The sequence below is a fragment of the Pelmatolapia mariae genome, linkage group LG7, assembly GCF_036321145.2.
Source record: "Pelmatolapia mariae isolate MD_Pm_ZW linkage group LG7, Pm_UMD_F_2, whole genome shotgun sequence".
NCBI lineage: Eukaryota > Metazoa > Chordata > Actinopteri > Cichliformes > Cichlidae > Pelmatolapia > Pelmatolapia mariae.
The window spans coordinates 29,775,534-29,802,269 of record NC_086233.1 but is presented as its reverse complement, the minus strand read 5'-3'; the positions used below and the strand labels follow the sequence as shown (position 1 = coordinate 29,802,269).

Here is a 26,736-nt window from a genome sequence, read left to right as displayed (position 1 = left end):
TTTTCTGGATTTCAAATATGTGTCAATTACAATAACTGATTTTCAAGATATTTACATTCTACACCTGTGTATGGTCGCTCGATATGATAACATTTCACCTGTACTGTGGAGTTTCATCAATTACCCTGAATACTATGACATGTAGATATGTTGGTTTCATCACTTAGCTACATGTCTGTCTGTGCAAGTCTTCACAACCAAACCAAAGAACTTTTGGTCTCAGGATGTACATGGTAGCTTAAAATGAAAACTTGAACCAACCGGGAACTTTAAGCATTATTTTGAATGTCGGTGATTATTATTAAACACAAAAACGTTTTGCTACGAGACTAGAATTACTCACAACTTTCTGAATGATCTGCACTATAACACAAATGCTTTTGTGTATTTTACAGATACATAGTGGCCTTTGACATTTGGATATTTGACTCATCAGTGACAAAATGCTTGCTGCACACATAGACAGACTCTGTAAATCTTAGATTCCACAATTTTCCTACTCTTTTTTCCTCTAATGTCACAGGTCTTATTGCCATTATCCACTTGTTTGTTCTGAAACACTCAGTTATTTCATTCTTATGTAAACTCTTTTCTGTGTTCCTTCATTTTCTGGTCTCTACATTCCAGTTTATTATATCACATAGAATTGACAAGGAAAGACCATGAATAATTTTCCAGAACCTAAACTGTCACTAAAGAAGGAATCAGTGTTTTGCTCAAAGGCACTTTGATATCCAGGCATAAGGAGCTGGGCCTGTGAGAGGCGACCTTTTTTGTGCCTTGTTCTTATATGCTGTTGTAATCTTGCTATCAGTCAACAGTATACTTGTGCTGTGTATGTGAATATATAATTTACACTGACATTTATTATTATTGCATTATTGTTACTTTCATTAGTGCACAATTAAAAACAAGGGTGAATAAATAACCCTTTGGTTGCCTCTGCTGCATTCACAGCCCTGTTGTCCTCCTGAGCTTATTCACAAGGAGAGCTTGTGAATAAGCAAAAATTAAACGTGGAATGGGCAGAGTCAGATGTGTGAGATGGAAGCGGAGTAAACAGAAGCGGGAGATATCCTCCCTCTTTGTGTTTCTGTCTCTCTCCCGTCTGCTGTATTGACAGATGACGGCATGCCAGCGAGGGATGTGATGTGAGGGGATGAATGGGTGGACATGAGAGCGCAAAGGGAGGGAGGGGAGGATGACATCAGCGCAGAACTGATTTCCAGCCAATCCCCTCGCAGCCCCCCTGGCTTCTGTCTCCGCCTTCCCACACCTCTCCCTTGTTGCTACGGCAGCAGCACCATCCCGTCTGTTGGAGGCATTGTTTAGGCTTGATAGTAATGTGTGGTGTTGTGCGTGTGTGTCTGTGTTTATATGGGATGCCAGAGGCTGCAGTCCAGCACAAGTAGACACCTCTTCTTTTGTTCTTCTACCTCCCCCCCTCCTCCTCTTCTTCCTCACCTTCTCCGTTTTCCTTCCCACCCTGCCTTTCTTTGTGTCGGCTTCCATCTCACCTTCTGTCAACTCTCCGGCTTAACAGTCACAGTCCTTTCATTCATTTTTTTTCTGCTATTTGCCCATTGTAGTCCATACACATACGCTAAACATGGTGTTCCAACTCTCAGTTTCTTTTTATATATAAAATGGGCAAATCAGATGTAAAGTATCAAGTCTGATAAGGTGACAAATAAAGAGGAAAAACCTTGGTAAAAAATTGGCAAACAATGACGGTTGTCACATGTCTAATTGGGCACCAATTTTACATCAGATGGCCTTCCTCGTGCAACCCCAAAGTGATTTCTGTCTTCTCCTGGAATCAAACCAGGGATATATCCCTTGTCGGGTGAATACTAAAGAGCAACTACAGCAAATACCAGGAGTGAGAATGACCATATTCTATCATATAATCACTACAGAAATAATGAGTGAGGCCTGAAGTCCATTTGTCTTAATTATTTGCTTCCTGTCATCCATCTTTAAAGGCACAGTTTTGGGATTTTCCAACATCACCCAGTGAGGCAATTACAGATCATTTTTGTAATCCTGGGCATTACTATTCTTCCTGTTGTACTAAAAAAGGGAGTCGTGTTCAGCTGCATTGTGGGAAACGTGGGCATCAGTTTATGGATAAAAGTCAGTCCTTTGCTCCATCACTGCCTACCTTTCTGTCTCTTGAGGAAGTTGCCATAGTACCAAATTGCTATGGTACTGCACCGAGACAGCCTCATTTTTTAACAAGCAGTATAGCAGTAAGGATTATTCAAGGGTTTGTTCAACTTTACCATCAGATTTTACTTATAGTGAACACATGAAGTCATGAAAATGAAAGAGACAGCCTCCACAACATAGATCCAAACACTCACAGGAACTCAAACACATTATTTTCTCCCACAGCAGCCCACCCATAAAAGTGTTGAACATTTTTCCCTGCTGTCTGTTTGTTTGTCTCTTTCAGATGTCTTCTCTCCACCTGTTTGTGTCAGGGTGTCTGCATTTTCCTCCTGTCATCCGCCGCCGTGCTGCTCTCTTTCCTCTCGTAACCATGGAAATGAGATCAACATGCAAATACCTGAGCATGCTCGCCAAGGCTGCGCGATAGAAGATGCAAATTGCATCCGCTTGTAGGATTACACACACCCACACACACAGATGCACACCCAGACGTATGCACACGCACACACGGACCCTTGTACGTAAGCGCACACCCACCTGCAGTCCACCAGCAGCATTTCTAACACTGAGCCTTGAATAAAATGAAACTGAGCTAAGGATTTTCAAGTCTGACATATGCAGTCAGTTGAATTCCAACACATGCGAAAACCTGAAATTTAGATTAATTTATTTTATGACCTTAAACTTGTAGACTGAATATAATACAGCTTATAGTAGCCTACATTTGTAATGACAAATGATATCCTTTACAAATTATGAGTCTTATTTGGTTCATTTGATTATGAAAAAAAATCATTTGTAAGTTTAAACTGTAAAATATCAGTAAGATATAAAAAAATATATAGTTCAAATTGACTTCTATAACACTTACATTTATTTGCACTGCTTTGCTTACTTTGACACAGACTTTTAAAATATCTTTAATTTCCTATTTATTTATTTTTTACCTAAAAATGATCCTTAAGTTATGAAGAAGAGCTTGTTATGGTATGAAGCCAAACTCTCCTGCGCTTAATCTTCGGTCCCATGGCCTCTCGTTTCATTGATGTGTGTGTGTGTTTTTTTATGAATGAACGGTAGAGGAGGAAAGGGCACGGGAAACTGGACGCGTTGCGATAGGCTGCTGGTTGGTTGACGTCACCTCCGCCGTGACGCGATGCACCCATTCATAAAAAAAGGAAAAAAGAGAAAGAGTCCTGTGGAGAAAATACTCGGAGGGGCAGAGAGGAGAAAGAGACAGAGGTGACCGGACTGAGCTTAAGAAGTAGTGCGGTTACAACGATGATGATGATCATGACGGTGTTGATGCGCAGATAGAGGAGAAGCGCAAGGGGAATCCACCGCAGGATCTGTGCGCCTTCTCCGGGTTCCGAGGGGTCCGGTGGTCGGGAGGGGGCTTAGAAAGAGCGAGAGAGGAGATTTAACGACCGTGAAGCACAGCCTAACAGCCCGAAACGACGTGCCAATGGAGGAGCTATGCGAGATGGACTGCACGGTGCTGAAGCGGCTCCTGAAGGACGACAGTGCCAAGTGCCTGCTGCTGGACTGCCGCTCGTTCCTCGCCTTCAGCGCGGGGCACATACGGGGCGCCGTCAACGCCCGCTGCAACACCATCGTCCGCCGCAGGGCGAAGGGCTCCGTGCTGAGCCTGGACCAGATCCTGGCCGGGGACGAGGAGGTCCGAGTCCGCCTGCGTTCCGGGATGTACTCCGCCGCAGTGCTGTACGACGAGAGGACGCCGGACTCGGAAACGGTGAAGGAGGACAGCACCTTGACGCTGGTGCTCCACGCGCTGTGCAGGGACTCCTCCGGCACGCGCATATACCTGCTCAAAGGTAAATTATGTCGTTTACTCTTTAATCCTAGCCTGTGATGTGTAGCAGCGCCAGTTACATCATAAAATTTAATGACTGACATTAATTATTTCAATTAGAGCAGTAAATGTAATGTAACTGATGAATGGCTGGGTATAGTAATTATAATAACTGATACATGTGTAAGCAGTAGGCATTATGCTTAGCAATAAATAATTTTTTTTTTTAACAATTGATTTTTAAAAAAACAGTAAAATAAGATAATAATTGGAATATATGTACTGACATCCATTAATAATAATAATGACCACATTTTAATGAATTGCTATATTCCAGTGGCTAACCTACAATCCTCTCTAGGCCACCAGATATTTTATTTTTCAGCAGTTCTTAGAGATATTGGATATTTAAAAATATATTTTATGTGTGTAGCTATTTGTTATTCAATAAACTAGAAATATCCTGCTCAGTGTGTTCTCCCTTCAAATGCACTGGTGTATTTTTGTTTTTTAAACAACACACACTCTCACTCACTCATTCACATCTACACACATTCACACACAGACCAATGGCTGTGAGCTGAGTGAATGAGGTAATGCTGATGCGTAGAAGCCACATCAAACCGGAGGGACTTACAGGACACACACATAATCTTTTTACACAGAGTCCGCTTCGGGTAAATCACCCACAGGAAGCACCGAAATATTAAAATCAGCATTTGATTTACACACCCTATATATAGACTGCTGAAAAATCTCGAGGCTGTTGCAAGCTGTGGCGTATTATTTTTTTCACTCTTTCTTTTTTTGTGCATCCTCTTGATGCTGATGCCTCGAAGAACATAAATGTATGCTTGCAGCTTGTAAATCTGACACATTTCAGTTGATCTGATTTGATCCTTGAGGTGCAGAGAGCGACATACTGCCTACAGATATATGAAAAAAAACCAAAAGAGTGATGAAACTGTTTTCAAATCCACAGCAAGCAGACACAGGACAGCCCGTCAGGGGTTTAATAGACTTTGCGTTAAGCTACCTGAATGCAGACTAGAAATCCTGTTGTAGATTGTGCTGCGATGTGAATGCAGGCTTCTTTTGTCCTCATATGTGCATCTGTGGTGTGTTTTGAGAAGTAAACAACCCCCCACCCCTAAAAAAGGAAGCTGGTATTTCTGTAATATTTTCCCTTCCCGTGGTACTCATTCTTACATGTTTTGCGTACTATTTTGCACCACTTATTAATGTCCTACAGCAAAGCACTGCATATGTGATTGTGACATTATGTATTTTGTTGTTTTTGTATGTTATAGGGGGATATGACAGATTTTTCACAGAGTATCCAGAGTTTTGTTTAAAGGCCAAATCCTTACCGTCCCTCACGAGCCAGTCGAGCATCGACTCTGCCTGCTCGTCGTGTGGAACGCCGCACAATGACCAGGTAAAATGCAACGCGACACAGATAAACTGTTAAACGCACCTCACCTTTAAAATAACATCTGCCTGTAATAACATGATTAACATCCGCCAGTGTCAGACTGATGGAAGTCCTCTCTGTGCTGCAAGTAGTGTGCATGTTAATGTGTTTCAGCATTCAGTTTATAAAAACATGTGAAAGAAAACATCCTTTTTTATGTATCACACTGACACAGAGCACCCTGACAGTTATTTGCTTTGCTCAGCGGCAAGTCAGCTGCCATTCTGACTGCCAGAAAACAACACAAGAGAAAATAATAATTATGAACACATAAATTGAATATTTTCTTGTTATTTAAATAAGTCTTTTGGCGCATAATAACACGCTGGCCTGGATGTCATAGATGGGCATTGATTCACCTCTGTAGCACTTCCTGTGACCTGGTTGGCCTTGTTTTGCTGGTTAGTAAGCTGTTGTTCGAGTCTGCAGAGTTTACGCAATGCTCACAGTCACATGTGGTCAGGGTTTAATTCCCCTGGAACCCACGAGGGGAGTGGCACAGACAAGCCAGCCTCTGTGTGTTTTATAAGAAAAACGTCTGATAGTCTCTGCTCAACCATCAGATGCATTTTTAATTCAAGAAATGCTTCCACTTCCTGCACGAGCAGCAGCGGCAGTATAGATTTAGCAGGCTGCTCACCACCACCACCACAAACATCCCCCTCCTCACATTACACCTCTTAGCAGTATCGATCATTTCCTGACGCTGTGTCACTACCGAGTTCGTCAGCAGCACTGACACAAACAGCCGCAGCTCTTGTCAATAAGCGCCGGTATAGACTGCTGATCAGCTGACCTTTCAGATCCAGTAAAAGGGGAAACGGCACGTCAGCTCTTACTTTAACATGTCCTCTGAGATGTGGCTGAGCAGTGACATAATCTGGCTCTAAACTGGGAATATACGTGTTATTAAATGTGCGATATGCGTGCATGTAACTTGCACCAGTGCAGTGTCAATCACAGCGAAATTGCCTGTTTTCCTTGAACGATTTTTTTTGTGTGTTTAATTGTCTGTTTCACATGTTTTCACGCGTTTGTGCTTACAGAATCACATTCTGTGAAAATGCTGTCGCGGAGCATGTTTTTCCCCAGTAGAGCTTCTGAAAGAAGGTTTTCCATATGCTGATACAATAAAGACGCACAGATATTCACGCTGAATTCGGTGGTTTTGTGCTCATAATTATAAGCCAGTCGATGAGACGCTCAGCTCCAACAGTAAACTCTGTCTCCAGATGTGAAAATATAAATCAGCTGAAGAGAGAAAGTGACAAACTAAATGGCCCATATCAAATGAGTTTCGCATTATTCACACAGATATTAAGCTGAGAAGCATGGCTAATGTGATTAACAAAATATTTAAGGGAGGTCACGCTTATACTGAAGTCATCTGGTATCTGGCCTCTGCGACTTACCGAGACAATGAATTCTTTGTCTTGCCATGCACACTGGCTTTCACCTAAGGACAATTCTCCAGTGTAGCTCCACATGCTGCTCGGGTCAGGAAATGTTCCTACAAGCTGCCTCATAACAGTAAATCTTTGCCTTTACTGCTGATTATTAAAATATAATAATAAATGATGGCCCTGCGACAGGCTGGCGACCTATCCAGGGTGTACCCCGCCTCTCGCCCTAGGACAGCTGGGATAGGCTCCAGCACCCTCCTGCGACCCTGAATTGAATAAGCGGAAGAAAACGCATGGATGGATGGATAATAAATGATCAACTTGCCGTTGTCCTTTTTTTCCAGGGTGGCCCGGTTGAGATCCTCCCCTTCCTTTACCTTGGCAGCGCCCTTCATGCCTCTAAGAAGGAGGTTTTGGATAGGATAGGGATCTCTGCCTTGCTGAACGTGTCAGCTGACTGTCCCAACCACTTCGAGGGGGCTTACCAGTACAAATGTATCCCTGTGGAGGACAACCACAAGGAAGACATCAGCTCCTGGTTCCTGGAGGCTATCGAGTTCATAGGTCAGTGTGTAAGTGTGTCGTATGCATGAGAAGAGTTTTGTTCATTTTGGGTGAATATTTTGTCGTATGAGTTTTTGCAGTGTTTGCTGATACACGTTAAAGATTCGTTCTCATTATTGATTAATGCACTTATTATTTTTCTGATAATGTGTCTAAAGCTATAGGAAAAGACTAATAGAACATCAGAATAGTTGCAGGTCAACATATTACATGTCTACTTTAAGTAGACTGAGCTGGCATTTTTAACCAGTATTCCTCCTCCATCGAGCAGTGTGGGTTGGACTGCGATGTTCCTTCTTTCTTTGTGGATTCAGTAGTTTCGAGTATCCGGAAAATGGTGGCTTTTCACTGTTCATGCTGATGCAGTTCTCCTTTCCTCTTTATCTGAAACATCACTTCTTGTCTAGAGTTTGAGAATTTTTTCCCATAAAGGAGCTTTTATTTGTTCAGAGACCTGCCATGGAAAAGCTTTTAAGCTCCAGCGATGATGATGATGACAATTCAGACATTTATTCATGGGACTCTGTCACCAATTGTTATTTCCAGGTTAATCATATACATCTCAGCAGACACTGCAGAAGCACTGAGAGATAAGACAGATTATTTGGAATGATGAAATATTACCATCAGTAATTTCTCTGCGACATAATCTTGTTTTGTGTGTGTGTGTTATAGGCGAGTCTAAGCTTTGCTTTTGCTTGGCATATCCATGCTGTGCATAAGGCACGGTGTGTGTGATTTCTGTGTTGTGAGCGTGTGTTTGTGTAGGTGCTGGTATGCGTCATAGTTAGATGCTGTGGGACCAGAGTCGAGTCTGACTCATCCAGTGTTACTGAGTGAACAGGCACTGTGGTGGAGTTACCTGAAGTCTGTCTGTGTGTGAATAACTGAGGGAGAAAAATTACAGATATTTGATGTGAGAGATCAGGAAGCTGGTTGTTAGCAATCAGGCAATCTATGCATTTAAAGAAAGGCCAGTAAACATCTGATGTTGTGTAATTCTGTTCATGTGCCCAAGAGGTTGTGGAGTGAGAACTCAGGATATTAGATTAGATTAAACATAAAAAACAACACATTACATAAATTCACTCTGTTTTCTTCTCATACTGTGCATCTGACTTCCTGGAGGTAGCCATACACATTTTACAGGAATTAACACGATGTCCCACTATTCACACTAACTGAGGCTTTAGGGGAGAGGAGAAACTGTAAATGCTTGGCTTAAATTGTTACCTAAATCTGGTTATTCTCCTTAATGGAGTAATGGCATGCATCTAAACATACTTCAAGAAGTAGAAGCAGAAATAGGTTGGGGGAGGAAGTGTGAAATAAAGGCTGATGACTCAAATTTTGCACTTGTGCGTGTCAGTAAAATGTGATTCGCTGCTTTCTCACTTTGAGGTTAGTTATCGGTTTGACTGTGCAGCGAGGAGAAGGCGTTAAAGTGTGGAGGACAGGAAATGAAAACAGTTTGAGGCAAAGCCTCACTGTACATCTGCTGTGTTTAAAAATACTTGGTGGCTGTAAACAAAATGTAGATTCATGTGACACTTTGTTCACAGTGTATGTGATGATTGGTGACTGGTAGTTATTTCATTTTCTTCATTATAAATCATGAATAAAATATTTTTTCTAATCAGTTGATAATAATTCAGCTTACAAAAAGCACAACATGTTATAATTTCCTCTTATGTCTTGTTTAAAACCAAAATATATTGTTTTTACAGTAATGAGAGAGAAAAAAAATGTGTATTTGAGAATTGGAGACCTTTTGATTTTTGCAATTTTTCCTTAAAAAATTATTAAAATATCAAATTTTTGCTGATAAACTTTATGTTGAAAGTGCTAATTCTATTCAGAAGGAACTAGTGAAATTTCTTTTATTTTTAATGTAAAATTAGATTTACATTATCTCACTGCTAGCCAGACACCTAAATAATAGGATGGAAAGCTCACTCTTAAATAAAGTGCTACAGATTCCACAAGCACTTACAACTCAAAATTATAAAAGTGTCATTACAACAGAAACATTCAAGCAAGTTTAACTATGCATAAAGACAGTGTTGTATTTGGTCATAACTTGGTAACTAATCTTTCTAGAAAAATACAAAATTACTATAGAAAAATCATGGGTACATTAGTGACAATGTAAGTATTATGTTACATCAAACATGGCATAATGTTAATATGTTATAAAATGTAAATGTAGCTTATTTACAACATTGTTTCGTAACACTGTGACAGGGCCTTGGTCTTACATTATTTGACTCTTGAATGCTAATTGGGGCCAGTAAACTAAATAGAAAGATGGAAAGCTCAAACTTAAATCAGCTACTACAAATTATACAAGCTTAGTGCTGAGATAAAAATAAAAACAGAACAAACTAGGTAATTGAATTTATAGCAAAAAAAACCACCAAAACAAAAAATGCGCTACTAAGCTAGCTTGGTGATAGCATGCTAGCATGTGCAGATTGACAACGTTACCTTGTTAATATATTACAAAATATTGAAAACATTGTTAATATTTAATGCTTACCCCAAGTTTTCCTAAATACAAATTCAATAAAAACAAATCAAACATTTTGACCTCATGCTTACACTAAAAAAGGGTTCAGAGACTGATGCTTCATCTTAGGGTACATGCTTGTTAATTATTTAGGCCTGTATAAACTTACCCAGCAAACATGCCTGAAACTCTGGCATCATATCCCTGGTCAAAACTGACAATGGTAAGACTGTGAAAACTAATTTATAGAGGAACAGATGTTGACATTATCTCCATGTAGAATAGAGGTCTAAGCAATATTTCTTTACAAAGTGAGACATATTAATCATATTGTGACAATGAAGAAATTAAATCTGCTTTTTTAAAACAATGACTAATCTGGTTAGAACATGATATTGAATAGACGGCCACATATTATTTTTTTTTTGTACAAAAAATAACATTTTTAAGCCATTTATGTTTCTGTCTAATTTCTGTCTTATTTGAGCATAGTTAACATAGTGTGGGACTAATATAAATGTTGCCTCTTTGTCAGCATCACAAACCCAGGGCCATGGCTAGCTCACTAGAAAATAAAGTTGGACAAGAAAGCCTCAAGACAGTAAAAAAAATAATTGTTGAACACATACTTTATCTTAGTAGAAAGCTTACAAGAATATCCAGGGAATTGTCCTTGCCATTTGCAACTATTTTTCAACCATGAATAGATGTTGATAAAAGTCCACCGGCCAGTGATTAGTCAACATTGAACTGTTTGCTGGATATTTCCAATTCATTCAGTACTTGTTGAGACATTTAACTGGGTCCATAACAGTCATTCTATGAAAACTATGGACATCTTCACAGATTCCATGGCAATCCCTCTCACAGTTGTCAAGAGATTTCAGTCTGGGGTTTTATGTATTCACTTAAAAAATAATCTTTTATTTTTTACTGACCTTGCCGACCTGCTCTCCTCTGTCTTCTCAGATTCAGTACGGGACTCCAGTGGGCGAGTGCTGGTGCACTGTCAAGCAGGCATCTCCCGCTCTGCCACCATCTGCCTGGCCTACCTGATGAAGCGAAAGCGGGTACGTTTGGATGAAGCGTTCGAGTTTGTACGGCGGCGCCGCAGCATCATCTCCCCCAACTTCAGCTTCATGGGCCAACTGCTGCAGTTCGAGTCGCAGCTCCTCGCCACCTCGTGCGCCGCCGAAGCCGCCGCCACGGCAAGCCCGCTGCTCGGACCCAAGACCACGACAACCACCACCTCAACGGCAGCTACGCCCACCTCGCCGTTCATTTTCAACTTCCCAGTTTCTGTTGTGAACCCTGCTTACCTGCACCACAGCCCCATCACGACCTCCCCCGGCTGCTGATAGACAGACAATCCAAGCCTTCCCTCAATACAAAGCGAGCACAGACTGGGGCTGCCGTTGGTAGTATGCTTCAGAGCACGGAGGTGAGAAGCGTCATGGTGCCTGATTCAGAACTCAAAGACTGAAAACAGTTTTTACAGTTTAAAAACCAGCCAATGCTCCTTTCATGTCATTGACATTTATTTAAATCAACCAAAAATGAACTGGCTTTTGAGTTCAGATGGAGTGTTGGACTGATGTTTACTAAAGATACAAACTCTTCCTTGGAAAAGAAAAAAAAACAAAAAGAAAAAAAACAAAACAATCACGCCGACAGAGGCACACTGACACACAACCCTGACACAGAGAGGCATGAACAGCAGCAAAACTGTCTTTCTCTCTCTTTTTCTGCCCCTCTCTCTACGTCTCTCCCACACACACGCACACACATACACATTCATGACTGCCAACTGAATAAGCTCAGTATGAAGACAGGGTCTGTTGCTATGGAGACGACAGGTCTTTAGGAGAGGAGATGGACACAGGAAGGAAGGAAGAATTTTAAGCACCCGCTCTTTCCCCCTTTGGGTGTCCCTCCTTCTGCCAGACAAAAGAGATAGATGAAAAAAACGAGGGGAGGAGACGGTGATAGAAAGCAGGAGCCTCTTCAGTGACAGGTGCTCTGCCGGCGTTCCGACCGGAGCTTCCTGTCTTTCATACCTCCTCTTCCTCTCCCTGTCTCTCCCCCTCCCCACACCTTCCTCTCCTTTCCTTTTCATCCTTTTATATTGCCCACTCCTTCCATCCTTCTCCTCTCTCATCTCGCCCTCTCCCGTCTGCCCCCACCCCCCTCATCCGCCCTTTATCTTAACACTGGAGAGGCTAAATAAATGTAATAAGATGCCAAATAAATGAAAAAGCCAGGGTCTGTGTAAATAGACTGGGGAAACCCCTCTACCGGTCCCATACATACACGCTTTTTGGGACATTTTGTGACAACATCTTCCAAATTTCCTGGAGTCTCCTTTTAGATCAGAGTGCAGATTTTAGAGCATAGTAGTTTTGGACGACAGCCACTTAAAGGGCCATCGTGGTGGTTTTGTACTTTTTTAAACCATCATTTGTCATGAATTTTTTACTACTGATAATTTTCCAAAACATACACAAGACACTGGCTTCGAACCTTCTCAGTATTTTTTTTATAGCGAACTGAAATAAAGCGAACACCGCCTCATATGAGGTATTTTGGGAAGCTGTCGTTTGTTTATATAACAGGCTAAAATGTGCATCATCACCAAATGGTCCTTTGAGATGTTTGTGCCTTGTTCACAAGGGTATCCTATGGTTTTGCCAGTGGAGCATTGTTTTCTGTTCACTCATACACCGCAGCATCGAAAGAGCAAAACTGTCTCCGTTCATCATTTGCCAGACTCACACAAACACACACACAAAAACACACAAGTAGATTTATATGTGCAAAAGATTTCCCAATCCACAAAAACATGCAAACATGCTTGAATGGGTACTTGAATGGACAACACAATGATGACAATGGGAGAAATGTTAAAGGTAGGACATTAAACCATGGGTGCTTTTTCCACTCACCATTGAAGATCATAAAGAGTAGAATCCAGGTTTTAAAAAACTTACTTATTCATTTGATTTATTTATATATTTTATAATAAACATAAAATTTGCCTCTTTTTTTTTAAATTTTAGAGCTTTATTATATCATGATTTGAGATAATATTTTATATTATGTTTGCTTCTGACCAGGATGAGCTCTACAGTGTGCCAGACAAGCAAAGGCAAAAAAATCCAAATCCAACTACAGTCACCAGAAGAAACAAAAAAAAGAAAATTTGGTCTGTTTCAAAAGATTATAGACACTTATCTCTGTAGCACTTTGAAGTGATGCAATACTGTATTTGTAATCTTTAACTGATTTGCACGTCATGGCGATGCTCAACTGACTAGACTGTGAAGAGAGAGAAAGAGAGAGAGAAAGAAAACAGCCAATCAGTGAAAAATGCAATACTTTGTACACATCTGTGTAATCCATACACATCTGTCTGTCTGTACGCCTCTCTGTGTTAAGTGTCTTGTCTCGACTGTCTCTGGTCAATGCTGTTCACTCATAATGGCAATATCAATCCTCATATATAAAGCAAAACAAATTTCCTTTGGTTTTATTGTGGAATAAATGATCTGTGCATTTATTTATTACTGAAGCTTCACTGTTGAATAAATAATGTTCTTAATTAAAGTTTTGTGGGTTTTTTTAATGATGGGATTAACTACTATAATCTCCAATCTATTAAAGCATACAATTTGCCACTTAGCATTTGTAGCAGCTTATGGTGAAATTTATTATTGGTTTGTGTTTTATATTTTGTAGTTGGTTTTCATTTTTATTTCATTTTCACTTTGACTTGAAAACATGTCCATCAAAGCCTCATAAGGCAAGTTGGGATAATAAATTTGACCAAATTAGCAATACTAAAACTGAAAACTAATTTAAAAAAATTTAAAATAGAGGAAATATCTAATTAGTTTTCCCCAAAGTGTAATTTTATAAATATTTTACATTGGTAAAATGTTTTTTCACATCTAGTTTTAGTTTTTAGTTTAGTTTTGGTTAATTATAACAACCTTACTGTACTTGGCATTTTAGTGTGTTAATTCCCAACCAAAGGTTGTACTCCAGAGGGTGCAGGTTGAGAGATTATCTTAGTTAATAAGTGTTCAGAAAAGGCAGAAATTATTATTTAATCTAGGAATTAAGTGGACCGGAACAGGCTTGAGCAGAAAAGTTAAAACTTGATTAAAGATAATGGATAAAAAGTAGAAACAGGCATCCAAAAGCAAATTTACAGATGATTTAAAAAAACAGAAAAAAGGAGCCGTCAAAATATTTTCATGTGTTTGACTGATCTCACATTTGAAGTCAACTTCTGCTTCCTGTCCCGACAGTGTTTAGCTCTGCGATTTCACCACGGCCCTTCACGCTTGTTCAGAGAGGAAACATCAGCAAATTTTGTGTGAAGGATCATTTCTGGTGACGAGAACACAGTTTTGCGATCAAGACGAGCAGTTTTCAGATGAGACTGTGAAGTCCGGCTGTGAACAGTCAAAGAGAATGATCTGAACTCTGATACTAAAAACACAGGAGTTTTTTAATTGCTTATTTTTAAGAAACTTGTTAGCCAAACAGGGAGGGAGAGAGACTTACACACAGAAAATGCCCTGAACAACATATTGACTCATTGGTGTGCTCATGGAGACAGAGCAGTCAGTTTCTTCAGCCTCGGCGTATTGAGACGGTGGGCAGTGGAAGACTTTGGAGGTGGGCTGCCCACCAAATCCGACGTTAGAGATGATCTTTTTCCACTGCCTGGATGGGCAAGACAGCTCACGTTGGTGCCAGGGGGCATATTGAGATTTCCATTAAGAGGTTGAAAGGTGCACAGGGAGATTACTTTGAACATGAGGAACGTTGGAGTCATTTTTGACAAGCATAATTCCTTTAGTATGCATATCAAACAAATATGTAGGACTGCTTTCTTGCATTTGTGGAATATCTCTAAAATTAGAAAACATCCTGTCTCAGAGTGATGCTAAAAAATCTAGTTCAAGCATTTATTACTTCTAGATTGAACTGGACTTTTATCAGGCTTACCTTTCAGTTAATCCGAAATGCTGCAGCGAGATTACTGACAGGCACTAGAAAGCGAGAGCATATTTCTCACATGCTGTCTTTTCTTCACTGTTAAATTCAAAATGAAATTGAAAATCCTTCTCCTTACATACAAGGTCTTGAATAATCAGGCTCCATCGTATCATTAAAGACCTCACAGTGCCATATCAGGACTTTCCCACAGCTGGCAAGCGCTTGCTCACAGGGGGTCGTCTGATTATTGGGGTTTTCTCTCTATTATTGCATAAAGCACCTCGACTTGTTGTTGTTATGTGGTGCTATATACATTTAACTGAATGCATAGCTGTTAAATCTAGTAGTAAGTCATTAGTGGACAAATGGTTGCCAGTGGTTACGGCTAAATGACTGAGAAGGTTCAGTGACACTGACTGATAAAGCTAAATGAAAACCATTAAGAGCAAAAGCAAAACGCTTTAAAATGGGCTCAAATGAACACATCTGAACATGAAAGAGGGTGTTGATGAAGGGATTTTTGATTCCAGAGGGCTTTAGATGTTGGTCAGATGAAAAAAGTTGGGAAGCACTCTAGAGTATGTAAGAACAGGAATGAATGCATATACACAGGTGTAAGGGCAGCAATGACTTAGCAAAGGGGTGATATCAGTAACTAATTATCATAAACACATATTGATGACACTGAAACTTGCTTTAAACTATTAGAGCAAGAAAGTGAAAGGGAACCAGAAAATTAGTAGGTTCTTGTAAATCTAATGTGATACAGTCCATTGTTACTGCCATGGTGTTTAAATTCTTCTGTTAATGAGACATGATGACGATTAGTTAAACTCAGATCAAGTTTAGTCAGTAAACTTGTCTAAATGAATAAAAAATAAGAGCAATAAATGATAGCTGCATGTATTCTTCATTGTTTACCCCTTCATTTGTTAAACTGGTGTGAAAATGATCTTGCAGTGCCACCTACTGCTGAGAACACTGATTCACACTGACGGGATGCAGTACACTGTGAAAGATTATGAACCAGTGACGGTACACGAACAGGTTATGGAGGTAAAACTGCTGGGACTACTACCCATCTATACAAAATATATACAATCAGACCTCAAAGGTTAGACATTTAATGGTTCCAATCACTCCACTAAAACCCTGTCAAATAATGCAATTTCCTTTGGACCAATGTTAGGCCTGATACCTGTTGGTCTATAAGCTCGGCCTATAACTTTTTTCAGCTTAACTCAGAAAAGACAGTATCTAATTATTGTCCCTGAGAGCATTACTGCCCAAATCAGACAACGTTTGGGCTTTTTTCCTGTTCACCGAACATAAAAGCTAATGTGCAGAACCCTGGGATTATTTTCAATCAATCTTTAAGATTTGATCCTCACATCAACCTTCTGACCTGCTCTTGTTTTGTTTTTGCTTTTTTCATGTAAGAAATATAACTAAACTCAGGACTGTTGTCTCAAAAAGCGAACACGCTTGGATTATCGTAGTGGACTATTTTCCCATCTATCTAAAGCATCTAATTAATCACCTCTGATCTCCAATCTTTTAACTTATTCTCATAAATCTTCACATATCACCCCACATTCAAAGCTTTTGCACTGGCTGGCTGTCACATTTAGAGTTCAATTTAAAATCTTGGTTTTTACTCTTATGGCCTTATGGGGTGAAGCCCCCACCTAATGCTCTACCTTATATACTAAGCTGGGTTCTCAGATACTCAGATAGGGCCCTTCTTATTATTCCATGCACCAGAAGACTGCGGGAGACTGTCCTGTGCAAACCTTAACTCCAACCTTTGGAGCCATTTAACCCCCTCTCTCTCTTCATACCCATGGATGCATTTGGGTAATCTTTGTGGTGTTTTGCTCGGTCCATGCGTGTCCATTTTGCCTTTGGTGTGGTCTGGCTTTTATTGATACCTCGGTAAAGTGCTTTGTGACTGTTCCTTGTCTTAAAAAGTCCTATAATAAACAAATGTACTTATTTTCTCTTTTTCGCTTCACTCCCTGTAAAACCCCAGTGATGGTTGTGCAGGAAAAATCCCAGTAGTAGTTTAGCAGTTTTTAAAATACTCAGACCAGCCTGTGTGGCACCAGCAATCATGTCACGTTCAGGGTTGCTTAAATCACCTTTTTGACGCTCAGTTCGAACTTCAGCGGGTCGTCTTGACCGTGTCTAATTGTCTAAATGAGCTGAGTGGCTGCCATGTGATTAGCTAGTAGCTTGATGTTAGTAGCCCTTGTGTTATTTAGATAAGCTAAGAAGCTGTGCTACAAGTACAAAACCCAACACAAACCATTTGTGTGTTTACCAAAATGCATAGTAATGGTTTGCTATCACAGTAACAGCTCACCCCTTTGTTTTGTGTTCAGGTACTCTTTTTTTAAATTTACATTTCAAGAGTAATTATTGATTTTAAAACATTTAAAAGTACTCTTATTAAATACACTGTGTGAGCAAAGGTGGAAATGGTTTATTTTTAATATTACACAACAGTCTGAGTGCTCTTAAGCTGGTTCCAGTCTGAACCCTGTGTTGGCATTTTACCTTAACCACAAATGATGATGGAGTATTACATAAATGGTGATTCTCACTGTTACCTGTGTGGGTTACTGGTGATTATTCTTTTTTTCTCGCCATCCTTCCCGAGGAACATTTTCTTGATAAATTGCTGTGCTTACTTATCTACTTACACTGATGCTGCCAAATGATTAAACCCCCATGGTCGTTTATCTCCTAATACAGAAAACAAGTAAAATCAGTACGGTAAGCAAAATGGAGCTTTCCTAATCTCAGGGAAGAACATACAATTGTATACAGACTGTAAATAAAAGATGGCTGTCAGCCACTGGTTTCTAAAGACCCCATGAGGCCTTGAGCTCAACATCTTGGCTGTTGCTGTGTTATTTTGAAACCAGATATGATGAGCAAACATCTGACTGCAAGACAAAGGGACACTGCACTCTCAGTGACAGTGACTTGACCAGATGAGCTTATTATCTTATTGTGATCATCAGACATGAAGCTAGCAACTGAGCCCAAACACTCACCAGAAAATTGTTTACTGAGGTCAAAGGTCAAGTGAGAAGTAGGGGTCAATTTAAACAGGCTTCTGTACAACCAGACTGTTTTTGCCCCCCGCTGGCCATTAGAAACAATGCATGTGTAAAGCACTTCTGTATTGGCTTTACCTTCTTATTGAGGTTTTCCACACATGTGGTCACTAACAACATACCATTAACTTGGAGGGTGAACCTTCTCCATTTACACTTTTTAAAAAATGTATTGCCACTGATCTAGTACTTATTCTTTTGTCACTGCTGCTATTGGTGTTTTGAATGAGAATGCTGTGTTGTTGCTTTTGCATGTTTCTGTCTGTTTGACTTTAGGTAGTGTGTGCATGTTTGCAGCTGGCTGTACCACAAATTGCCTCTTGGGGATAATAACGTTTACCTTGAACTTGACTTTACAACCTCCAGGAACCACTGCCAACCAATCAGGGAATATGTAGTTTTCCCCTCGCAACCAATGGTTGTATCACATCTAGTATGGTGGACAACTCCAAAGCAATGTGTGCATGACTTTACACGAGAAACCACAGTGCCCACATCCACCTTTTATATACAGTCTATGTTTGGGACTCTGACTTAGTGTTACGTTCATTAAAGCGGGCTGTAAAATGGTGCAGTGGCACATAAGAAGTGTGAAACAAATAATCCAGCTGGGGCTTTAGGGAGGTATACAGTATGCACTTTGAAACTGAAATGTGCATAATTTCCTCTGGGATTTGTAAAGTATTCTGATTCTGAATTATAACCAATGAAACAGCCCTGCAATAAAATGTCAGGTGATCAATAATGTTGATTCAACTTTGTTGTCATTTAAAGGCGTGATAGTTTATGTGGTTGAGTTTTATTGCACCTTCTAGATGTTATCACCTTTGAGCTGATCTTATGTATGATAAAAAATCATTTACTTTTTCGATATTTTTGACATTGACCTTTATTTATGATGATAGATGTTACGCGAATATTTGGTGATGTCATAGTGATTTTGGCAGCGTGTTTTGGATCATTATCATTTTGGAATATCCCTTTTGTCCTCTGGCATTCAAAGTCCTCTCTTCCTCTCATTTTCCACAATAGCTGCCCACATCCTGTGACTCTCACCTCTGCGATTCAGCATTGGGCCTAAACATTAACTGTGGCAGTCCTGGGGAGGATCACGTCAAAAATGCTGGACCCCATTTGCCAAAAGATTGTGCTTCAGATAGTCACCAGGCTTCTTTTCATATTAATTTGCAGTTTTTGTGCTGAAGAGCAAGAAAGGTCTTTTGTTTGGACTCCGTCCATGGAAGCAGACGCTGAGCAATCTCCTTCACACTGACTGAGCTCCATTCGTAACCGCTGTGCCAAATCTGTGTGTCTGTCTTTCTGAGCTTGATTATGCAAGTAGTGTACTGTCTGAAGCAGTAGGATGGCTACTTCGTTCTTTTATGTGGAGTCATCCTGCAGACAGATACAGCCCATAGGTTCAAAATGAGGAATTTGTGATGCCATGCCTTTAGGATCCCTCCATGTCAGATCATCACTTTTCCCCTGACTCAGATTTAAGTGACAAAACGGGAGGGGAAAAAAAAGATACACGTCTTTCATTACTGTCATTTATTTTCTTAAATATGTCTCAAGAAATGAAGGTAGGGCTGTTTTTTAAACATTTTTCTAACATCTTTTTAAATAAAAAAATGAATTGTCCTAGGCCCTTCAAAATGTTTATAGGTGAATATCTGGTACCCTCAGGAGTGTGGCACAGCTGAACACAGAATGATGGATGCTTCAGTTGCCTAAAATATTTGGAAGCCTGCAGAAATCACAATTTTGAAAGAAGGGGACTGATGTTTCATTTACATCTTCTTGTATACAAGGAAGGTACATTTTTTTCTTTCACCCTTTAAAGCTTGACCCATCAAATAAAATGCCATAAAGCCATAAATGCCACGCACTGATAAAATAATTTAAAAAAAGAAATTAAATATTAATTTGCACAAAGGTTCAAAGAGTCCAGATCAGGTGAATAGTTTTACAGACATTGAAGGTTGAAAATGAAAAAAAAAAAAAAGTTACTCCAGGTAGCAAATCCAAAAGAACTTTTTTTTTTTCTTTTTTAAAGAAAGTTTCTGACAGTATTGCATCCAGAATATGTGAGGGTGTTCTCTCATTTCACAGTACAAACCTTTGAAATGTATGTGCTTTGTGTATGAGAAGTTGCAAAATTGTGGTTTCTGCAGGCATCCAAATCTGTTGTCAGAGATCAGACATCCAAATGTTTTGGGGGGTTTATTATTTAATGTTAGCTTGAGCTACTACTCCTGAGAGTCCATGTTCAAAGAGCCATAGTACCAAGTATTTACTCCCCAAATTTGAAGGACCTTAACTCAAGTAGTTTTCTGGGTAATGTTGTTGCTGGTTTGGTTTTTTTGGGGGGGGGAAATATGATGAATTGAGATGTGATGAGTCATTTAGCTAATTACCACTTTGAAGCCTGTATTTTCATCAGTATTCTTGTTTTCTTCTTCTTTTCTTGGTGATTTAGAAATGATACAAAGTTGATTTAACTTCGAAACATTTGAGATTTAGAGATCGTGCTCAGTTCTGGTGTGTCAGCACTCGACACTTTATTAGTTACACTTTGTTAATGGCAGGTCAGGCCTGTTTTTTTTTGGTTTTTTTTGTTCCTTCACACCTACCTTCATTCTTTGTTTTGGAAACATTCAGAGATTTTGGTCCATAATGATATGATAGGATCATGAAGTTGCTGCAGATTTGCTAGCTCCACTCTCAGTTTAAGTCCGGTCAACTCAAAGTCTTTTTTTCAAGAAACCAGTTTGAGACAATGAGCTCATTTTAATGAACCTGTGTGAATACAGCCTCAGTTTTCTCTTCTTAGGCTGAGTTGACACACTCTGTGTTCCCCCAATATCTTGGGCTCACTTTGGACTCAATAACATTTAAATGTCACAGTAAAAAGCTACAGAATTTTAGGCAAATGAAGCTTTCCTTATGGACAATGCAGCTAGAATGTTTCTACACTGATTTTCTACACTTGTTCATTAACAGGGGAAACAATAAATCCATAGAATCACCAGTCAACATAACTTTGTTTTGCCATCCTTATTTAACCACCCTTCCATTCTGGAATAACACACACTTGAGTTTTTTGGTCTGATTTGTTATTTGCGTTTCTTTTTTGCTGTATATTTGTGTGTCTCTGATATTAAACCATTATGTGATCTTCGCTGAAACTAGATGTAAATTAGCAGTTTTGTTATTATCTGGCATTTTTACATTATATATATATATATATATTTTTTTAGCATACTGACGTTCATTTGCATGCATTGTTCATGTTAAATTGAGAGAAAAATCAGCACTTAGACCAGTCAATCTGGCAACAACAACAAAGTCGTTTTGTTGCCAAGTTTGAACTTCAGCAGGTCGTCTTGATCATGTCTACATACCTAAATGCATTAAGTTGCTGCCATGTGATTGGCTAATTAGATATTTGTGTTACCATGCAGTTTAGTATCAAACTGAACTCAAGCTCACAATGAAAGAAAAACAAAAGGACACTTTAAATTCTTTTATTAAGGATTTTTCTTCTGTACAGTCATGAAGGAGTTTCTCTGTTCCACATGTTAGCTGGTCAGCAGCACATCTGTACAACCGTCTGTACAACAGGAGGTCAAATGTAACAGAATGAAATGATAATGAAACCAGTGGCTTCTGGTAGAAGGCAGCTCAGACAGTTAGACAACACCTGACTGACTGAAGAGACGCTCCACCCTCCAATCTATTTACAGCAAGGTTGGTCACTGAACAGAGACCAGCTAAAATTAAAATTCAAAAGGTTATGACATAAAAAAAGGAGGGAAAATAAACTAAAATTCAATCATGAAAGACCCGCTAAAAGGTGCATCTGGATTTAGTTTATTTACAGTCCAATTTCAAGCAATGCCCACAGACCTCTGATCATAAATTAACATCTGCCGGCCTTAATGAGGTCAGTACCAAGACAGCCAACAGCGATGCTGCCGTTTTATCTAAAAACTGTGTACTACCGACACTCACTCAAACTTTAATTGAGCTTCTGGTGGAAGTACAAAAAACAGGCTTTACACGAGGGCCTTTCATTTTGTTCCAGCGAAGCAACCTCAATTCTCCACTGAAAACATCTTTTCACGTCAGTTTAATTTCAGGTTTTTTGAAATGTTCTGCTTGAGTCATCTTTTCTTCAATCTCCTCATTCAATTTTTCCCCTTTTTAGTCATTTCCTTTTCATTTTCCCAATTCGCAGTTACACAAATAATTTCTTCTACTGTGATGACCTACCTACGCTATCAATTAGTCAATAAGTCACAACTTGAAAGAGGACACCCAAAAAAGGTTTCATTTGTTATTCTGAGGGTCAGCTACAGTGTGTTTAGTTCAACTGAGTTAATTCAGGCTTGCAAGTCAAAAAAAAAGAAAAATCTGAAATAAAAGTGGCCCTATTGTGCTTATTTTTATTATATTCTTGGACTTTAATAGTGTTACCTCATGTGATTGACAGTTCAAAGTAATTTTATTGATCTTATATTGAGCCTAGGTGTAGCACTTGAGTTCACCCATCATCTAAAACAAGCCAAGCAACCTTTCTTCTGATTGGCAGCCCCTCACTAACAGAAGGTCTATACAGCCAGTGGGTGGAGCTTCTCTGTTCATAACCAAAGCTGTGCGCTCCTACTTGCACATATGTTGACCTCCATTATTCGAAACTTTGCCCATCCAGCACTGTAACAGCATTAAGCACAATAGGACCACTTTAACATTCATTTGTTTTACCCTCAAATTTATCACTAACAGAGGTCAGGAGACATGAACCATCTCTCCTGATTGAGGTGAACTCCATAACGGTCAGAATCACCGTCCCGGTGCTTTCACTCCAACTGTCTCATTAAAGGCATTCAATTTCAAAGACCATCAGCCCTGCTGCGTTTCACCTGACGTGACCAGAGGTGATTAAAAGCATACAGCTACATTCATGTGTGGTCCCTCCCCATGATCTATAGGGAATTTAAAGGTTATAAATAAAGACCCGTTAACAGAAAAACATGTAGTCATTGCAGTTAAAAAAAACAAAAAAGGAAAACCTTGAGCTTATAGTACTTTCTGAGAGAAATGGTAACATGTCATGAGCGTCATACTTCATCCTGACATAAAACATATCCATCAGCCTCATCATCATATAAAAAGACTCTTTTTGCAGGCTCCAGCTGCTGACGCCTCATTAAGTCGTTTCTACACAGGAATGCCAGAAAATATCAGCACAATCAGGTTCGGTTGTGTCCTCACTACTGGAACTGCTCTGTGTGATGTGATTAAGGCCAGCCAGCTGCCTGGGGTGGAGTATGCAGGAGGCAGGAAGATCACCGGCTCTAACTCCTCCACCCTGCCCCCCAAAAAGCCCTGCCCCCAGTCACACATTGATGCAATCTGACATCATGCCGGCAAGTTAAATACACGCTTAATATCCAATCCAACTGCAGCAGACACTCTAGTGTAGACTAGAAAAAGTTCAGGGTTGAAGTGTGAAAACAGTTTACAGTACAGTGACACTTTCACATTTGAGGAGTGTAAACAGAGGAGCATGAAGTCTTTCAAACAAACAAAGAACCGCCTGAAACTGGGGGAAAAACGGTACTTTTAAACAGAATCAAAAATAAATGCCTCTCTGATAGCCTTTAACACAGTACTGCAAGCTGGCAATTTGTCTGTCTCACCACTAGAGGGCATCAACAGTAAAAGTTGGAATGGAAAGGAACTGAAACGACCACATGTGGGAACGTATCAGTGACATTAAGATACTTCAGTGATAGCAGTATTGTGTGATTAGCTGAAATCCCCCCCCCAAAAAAACAACAACAAAAAAAAATACCAAAACCATCAGGCTTGCTTAAAGTGAGACTTTAAAGAACGCCACATCTCTTCTACTGCATACATTCAACTTTTCCAGTGACTGAAATAACTAAACTGGACAGCAGCAGAAAGCAAGCGTGCCATCTACAGACACAAATTCATCCTTTATCTGTCTTGTTATTGAATACTGAGTGAAGTTTAACCCAAATGAACTGGAAATGAAGTTTATGCACAAATCTGTTTGCAACACACTGAGTTTGCAGGTTAGCATGTGCGCCCAGAAAAATGACAGTACCACTTAAAGGTATAAAACAATATGGGTGTAACAGAAAGCAGGATTTCATTTGAGCACTTTTTACTGGCTAGATGCGCCTAATAAACTGGCAGGTGAGAGTAGCTTATGCGTATGATAGCCTTAATTGTCTGTGATCCTCATGGCTCTGTTTAAGACTGGTTTTTAGTCAGAACTGGGCTGAAACAACGCGGCAGTTCTGGATGCAGTTCCTATAACGACTGCAGATTTCCTGTGATACTACAAAGGCAGCAATCAGTTGTTGTAAAGAGATTCTTGGTGGCATATTTGAGAAAAATAAGAGGTATGTTTAGGTTAGCTGGCTTGTCACAGGTGTCTCAGCCTGTCATGCTTCTTATAACTTAACTTCCCGGACAGCTAAGATCCCATTTTTTTATATTTTGATGAGCCTGCATGTGGTTTTCAGTGTATGAGCTTGATATGTTGCGGATCTGAAATGAGCAGGTTTGGTCTGACTGACTTGTGGGTGTAAGGTGGTGGTTGGTCCCGGTGTGGACTGTAGTGGAAAGTCTGCAGCAGGTCCCGTCAGCAGCTTTATTTGCTTTTTGATATCAACGATTCTCTTGCTTCTCTGCGTTTCAGCTCATTTCATATTCTCCTCCTGTGGCTTCTGGTTTACATCGGCCTCTGGTGAAAATGCGACGACACAGAAACACGCTGAATTTCCGTTCTCTCGATGCATCTGGAGGTGGCGTGGGAGCATTGTTTTGATGTTGTGGGTGTGTGCGCAAAGCAAAAAGAGGACATAATATAAAAAAACACATTAAAGCCTGGGGCTAGAATACAGGAGCAGTGCAAAGGTGCCAAAAAAAACAAAAAACAAAACAGCTTTTTTGTTTGTTTTAGATATTTTTTTTTGTGGTAATTGCTTTCATTTTGAGATCAAGCCACAGGGCCTGCAAAAACAGCTACCATTAATACCGATGAAACAGTTTCCATTTTCTCCTCAAATGATTAATTATTACTGTCTGCTCCTTTTGGACTGAACCTGTATTACAACCCCAAAAAACTGAAAGACACCGTCTCTTCTTCCTCCTTATTTCCACGTTTGAGGGTCATCTGACTCCTGGCCAGCCGATGCTTCGTGTCACCCACCCCCAGCTCCAGAGACTTTGAAGGTCTGAGGTTTGAAACTCCTTACTGTTCAGTTCTGGTCCTCTTAGAGATTTGTCCACTACAGTCTGGCTAACTTGGCACCCAGCTGTGCTTTAGGACTTTTGCTCAGCAGTGGCAGCAGGCGTGGCCAGACTCTCTGGCTTCACAATCTGGTAGGTGATCAAGTACTCTGGGTAAGCCTGAGGACAAAGAATACATTAAAGTCAAACAAACTGTTATGATTTCAGTGCTAGGAAAAAAAAACGTGGGTTACTGCAAGAAAGACAAAGTAAATTAAGTATGACCTTTATAAAGGCTGGGTAAGTATTTCAAATGTGTGTATGCTGAGGATTTTTGGAATTTACAGTGTTGGTCCTTTTAAAGATTTAAACACCCAGTCACACAGGCCTAGAGACCAGCTGGCGACTGCCTGGCAACCTCCATTCGCTAGGAAAAAAATTATGATTCTCTGAGTGCTTACGATTGGTTGCTAAAGCCCCAGTCACATGGTCACCATTTCATACCAAAATTCTGAAAAGGTGACAGTACTTATTTGGTACCATGGGTACCAGGCAGCATATGTACTGAGGTACAACTGTAGGGGGCAGCATACGGCTACAAGTGGCTACATGCAGAATAAGAAGATGGCAACTGGTGCTGCTGCCCTTATAGGTTTGGTATCAAGAATCATGTAATTCTACTGGTACTGGTACCAATTAGTAAATTCCTGGTATTGTGACATCCGTGCTAGAGACTGGTCAGTGTTCCCATTGGGAATGACAGTAATAATGTGTATTCCCTGAAAGGCTGGTGAGTGAGTAGTTCGGGTTGCTTGCCATTACTGGGTGAAATTGGCTGTGGTGCTGCATCGACAAGGTCCTTACGATTACTTTGGTCACAATTGTGCAAACAGTTTGCATGGAAGATGCCAAATGTCTGCAAAGACTTGCCACTACTCACTAAAACCTTGTTTCCGCCGCTGAAAAAACATGAATAAATACATACATTTTTTGCATGAGTTATTATGTCCAAATTTCAAAAGTTGGACTTAGTATCTCAAACTTCCAAGTACGTTGAAATTTGGAAGGCAAAAATGTTTTTCTGTGTGTACCAACCTGCTCCCCTCTGTAGATGACATACTCTGCATACGCCAGACCATTGACACTGGGTCGTCCTATTACGGAGTGGTGACCAGGAGGGGCGTGGGCCATTTTCATTGCACTAAACTGAAGGAATGATTTACCGAGTGTCACCCGACAGAACAGCATCTGTCTGCAAACACACACAAACACACAGACGCACACCATGGAATCAATAAAATCAGTTTATTTGATCTTTCGGTAAGGCAATTTTTATTTCAAGAATATTTTAAGAAGCTAAAAAGATCTCGCTAAAGCTGCTCAGGCCGATGTGAGCA

General features: G+C 40.0%; 2 protein-coding genes across 3 annotated transcripts in view; one reads left to right on the top strand and one right to left on the bottom strand.

The window, feature by feature from the left end:
* Positions 1–3,344: 3,344 nt before the first annotated feature.
* dusp4 (dual specificity phosphatase 4) lies at positions 3,345–13,535 on the top strand. Its single transcript, XM_063478776.1, has 4 exons — positions 3,345–4,010; positions 5,299–5,426; positions 7,210–7,429; positions 10,908–13,535. The coding sequence occupies exons 1-4, from the start codon at positions 3,641–3,643 to the stop codon at positions 11,294–11,296; spliced, it is 1,107 nt and encodes a 368-aa protein (XP_063334846.1). The 5' UTR covers positions 3,345–3,640; the 3' UTR covers positions 11,297–13,535.
* Positions 13,536–21,587: 8,052 nt separating this feature from the next.
* LOC134630948 (poly [ADP-ribose] polymerase tankyrase-1) overlaps positions 21,588–26,736 on the bottom strand; it is a 106,695-nt gene continuing 101,546 nt past the window's right edge. For both annotated transcript variants that reach the window (XM_063478774.1, XM_063478775.1), the window contains 2 exons: positions 26,435–26,591; positions 21,588–25,519 (listed from right to left, as the gene is read on the bottom strand). In XM_063478774.1, coding sequence (XP_063334844.1) covers positions 25,433–25,519; positions 26,435–26,591 — 244 coding nt within the window. In that variant the 3' untranslated portion in view covers positions 21,588–25,432. The remainder of the gene's footprint in view (positions 25,520–26,434; positions 26,592–26,736) is intronic.

Bases quoted from the DNA above. Each gene is read 5' to 3' on its own strand.
- dusp4 (XM_063478776.1), top strand. From the start codon at position 3,641: ATGGAGGAGCTATGCGAGATGGACTGCACGGTGCTGAAGCGGCTCCTG. The intron at 5,427-7,209 runs GTAAAATGCAAC...CTTTTTTTCCAG, and splicing joins GAACGCCGCACAATGACCAG to GGTGGCCCGGTTGAGATCCT. The intron at 7,430-10,907 runs GTCAGTGTGTAA...CTGTCTTCTCAG, and splicing joins GGAGGCTATCGAGTTCATAG to ATTCAGTACGGGACTCCAGT.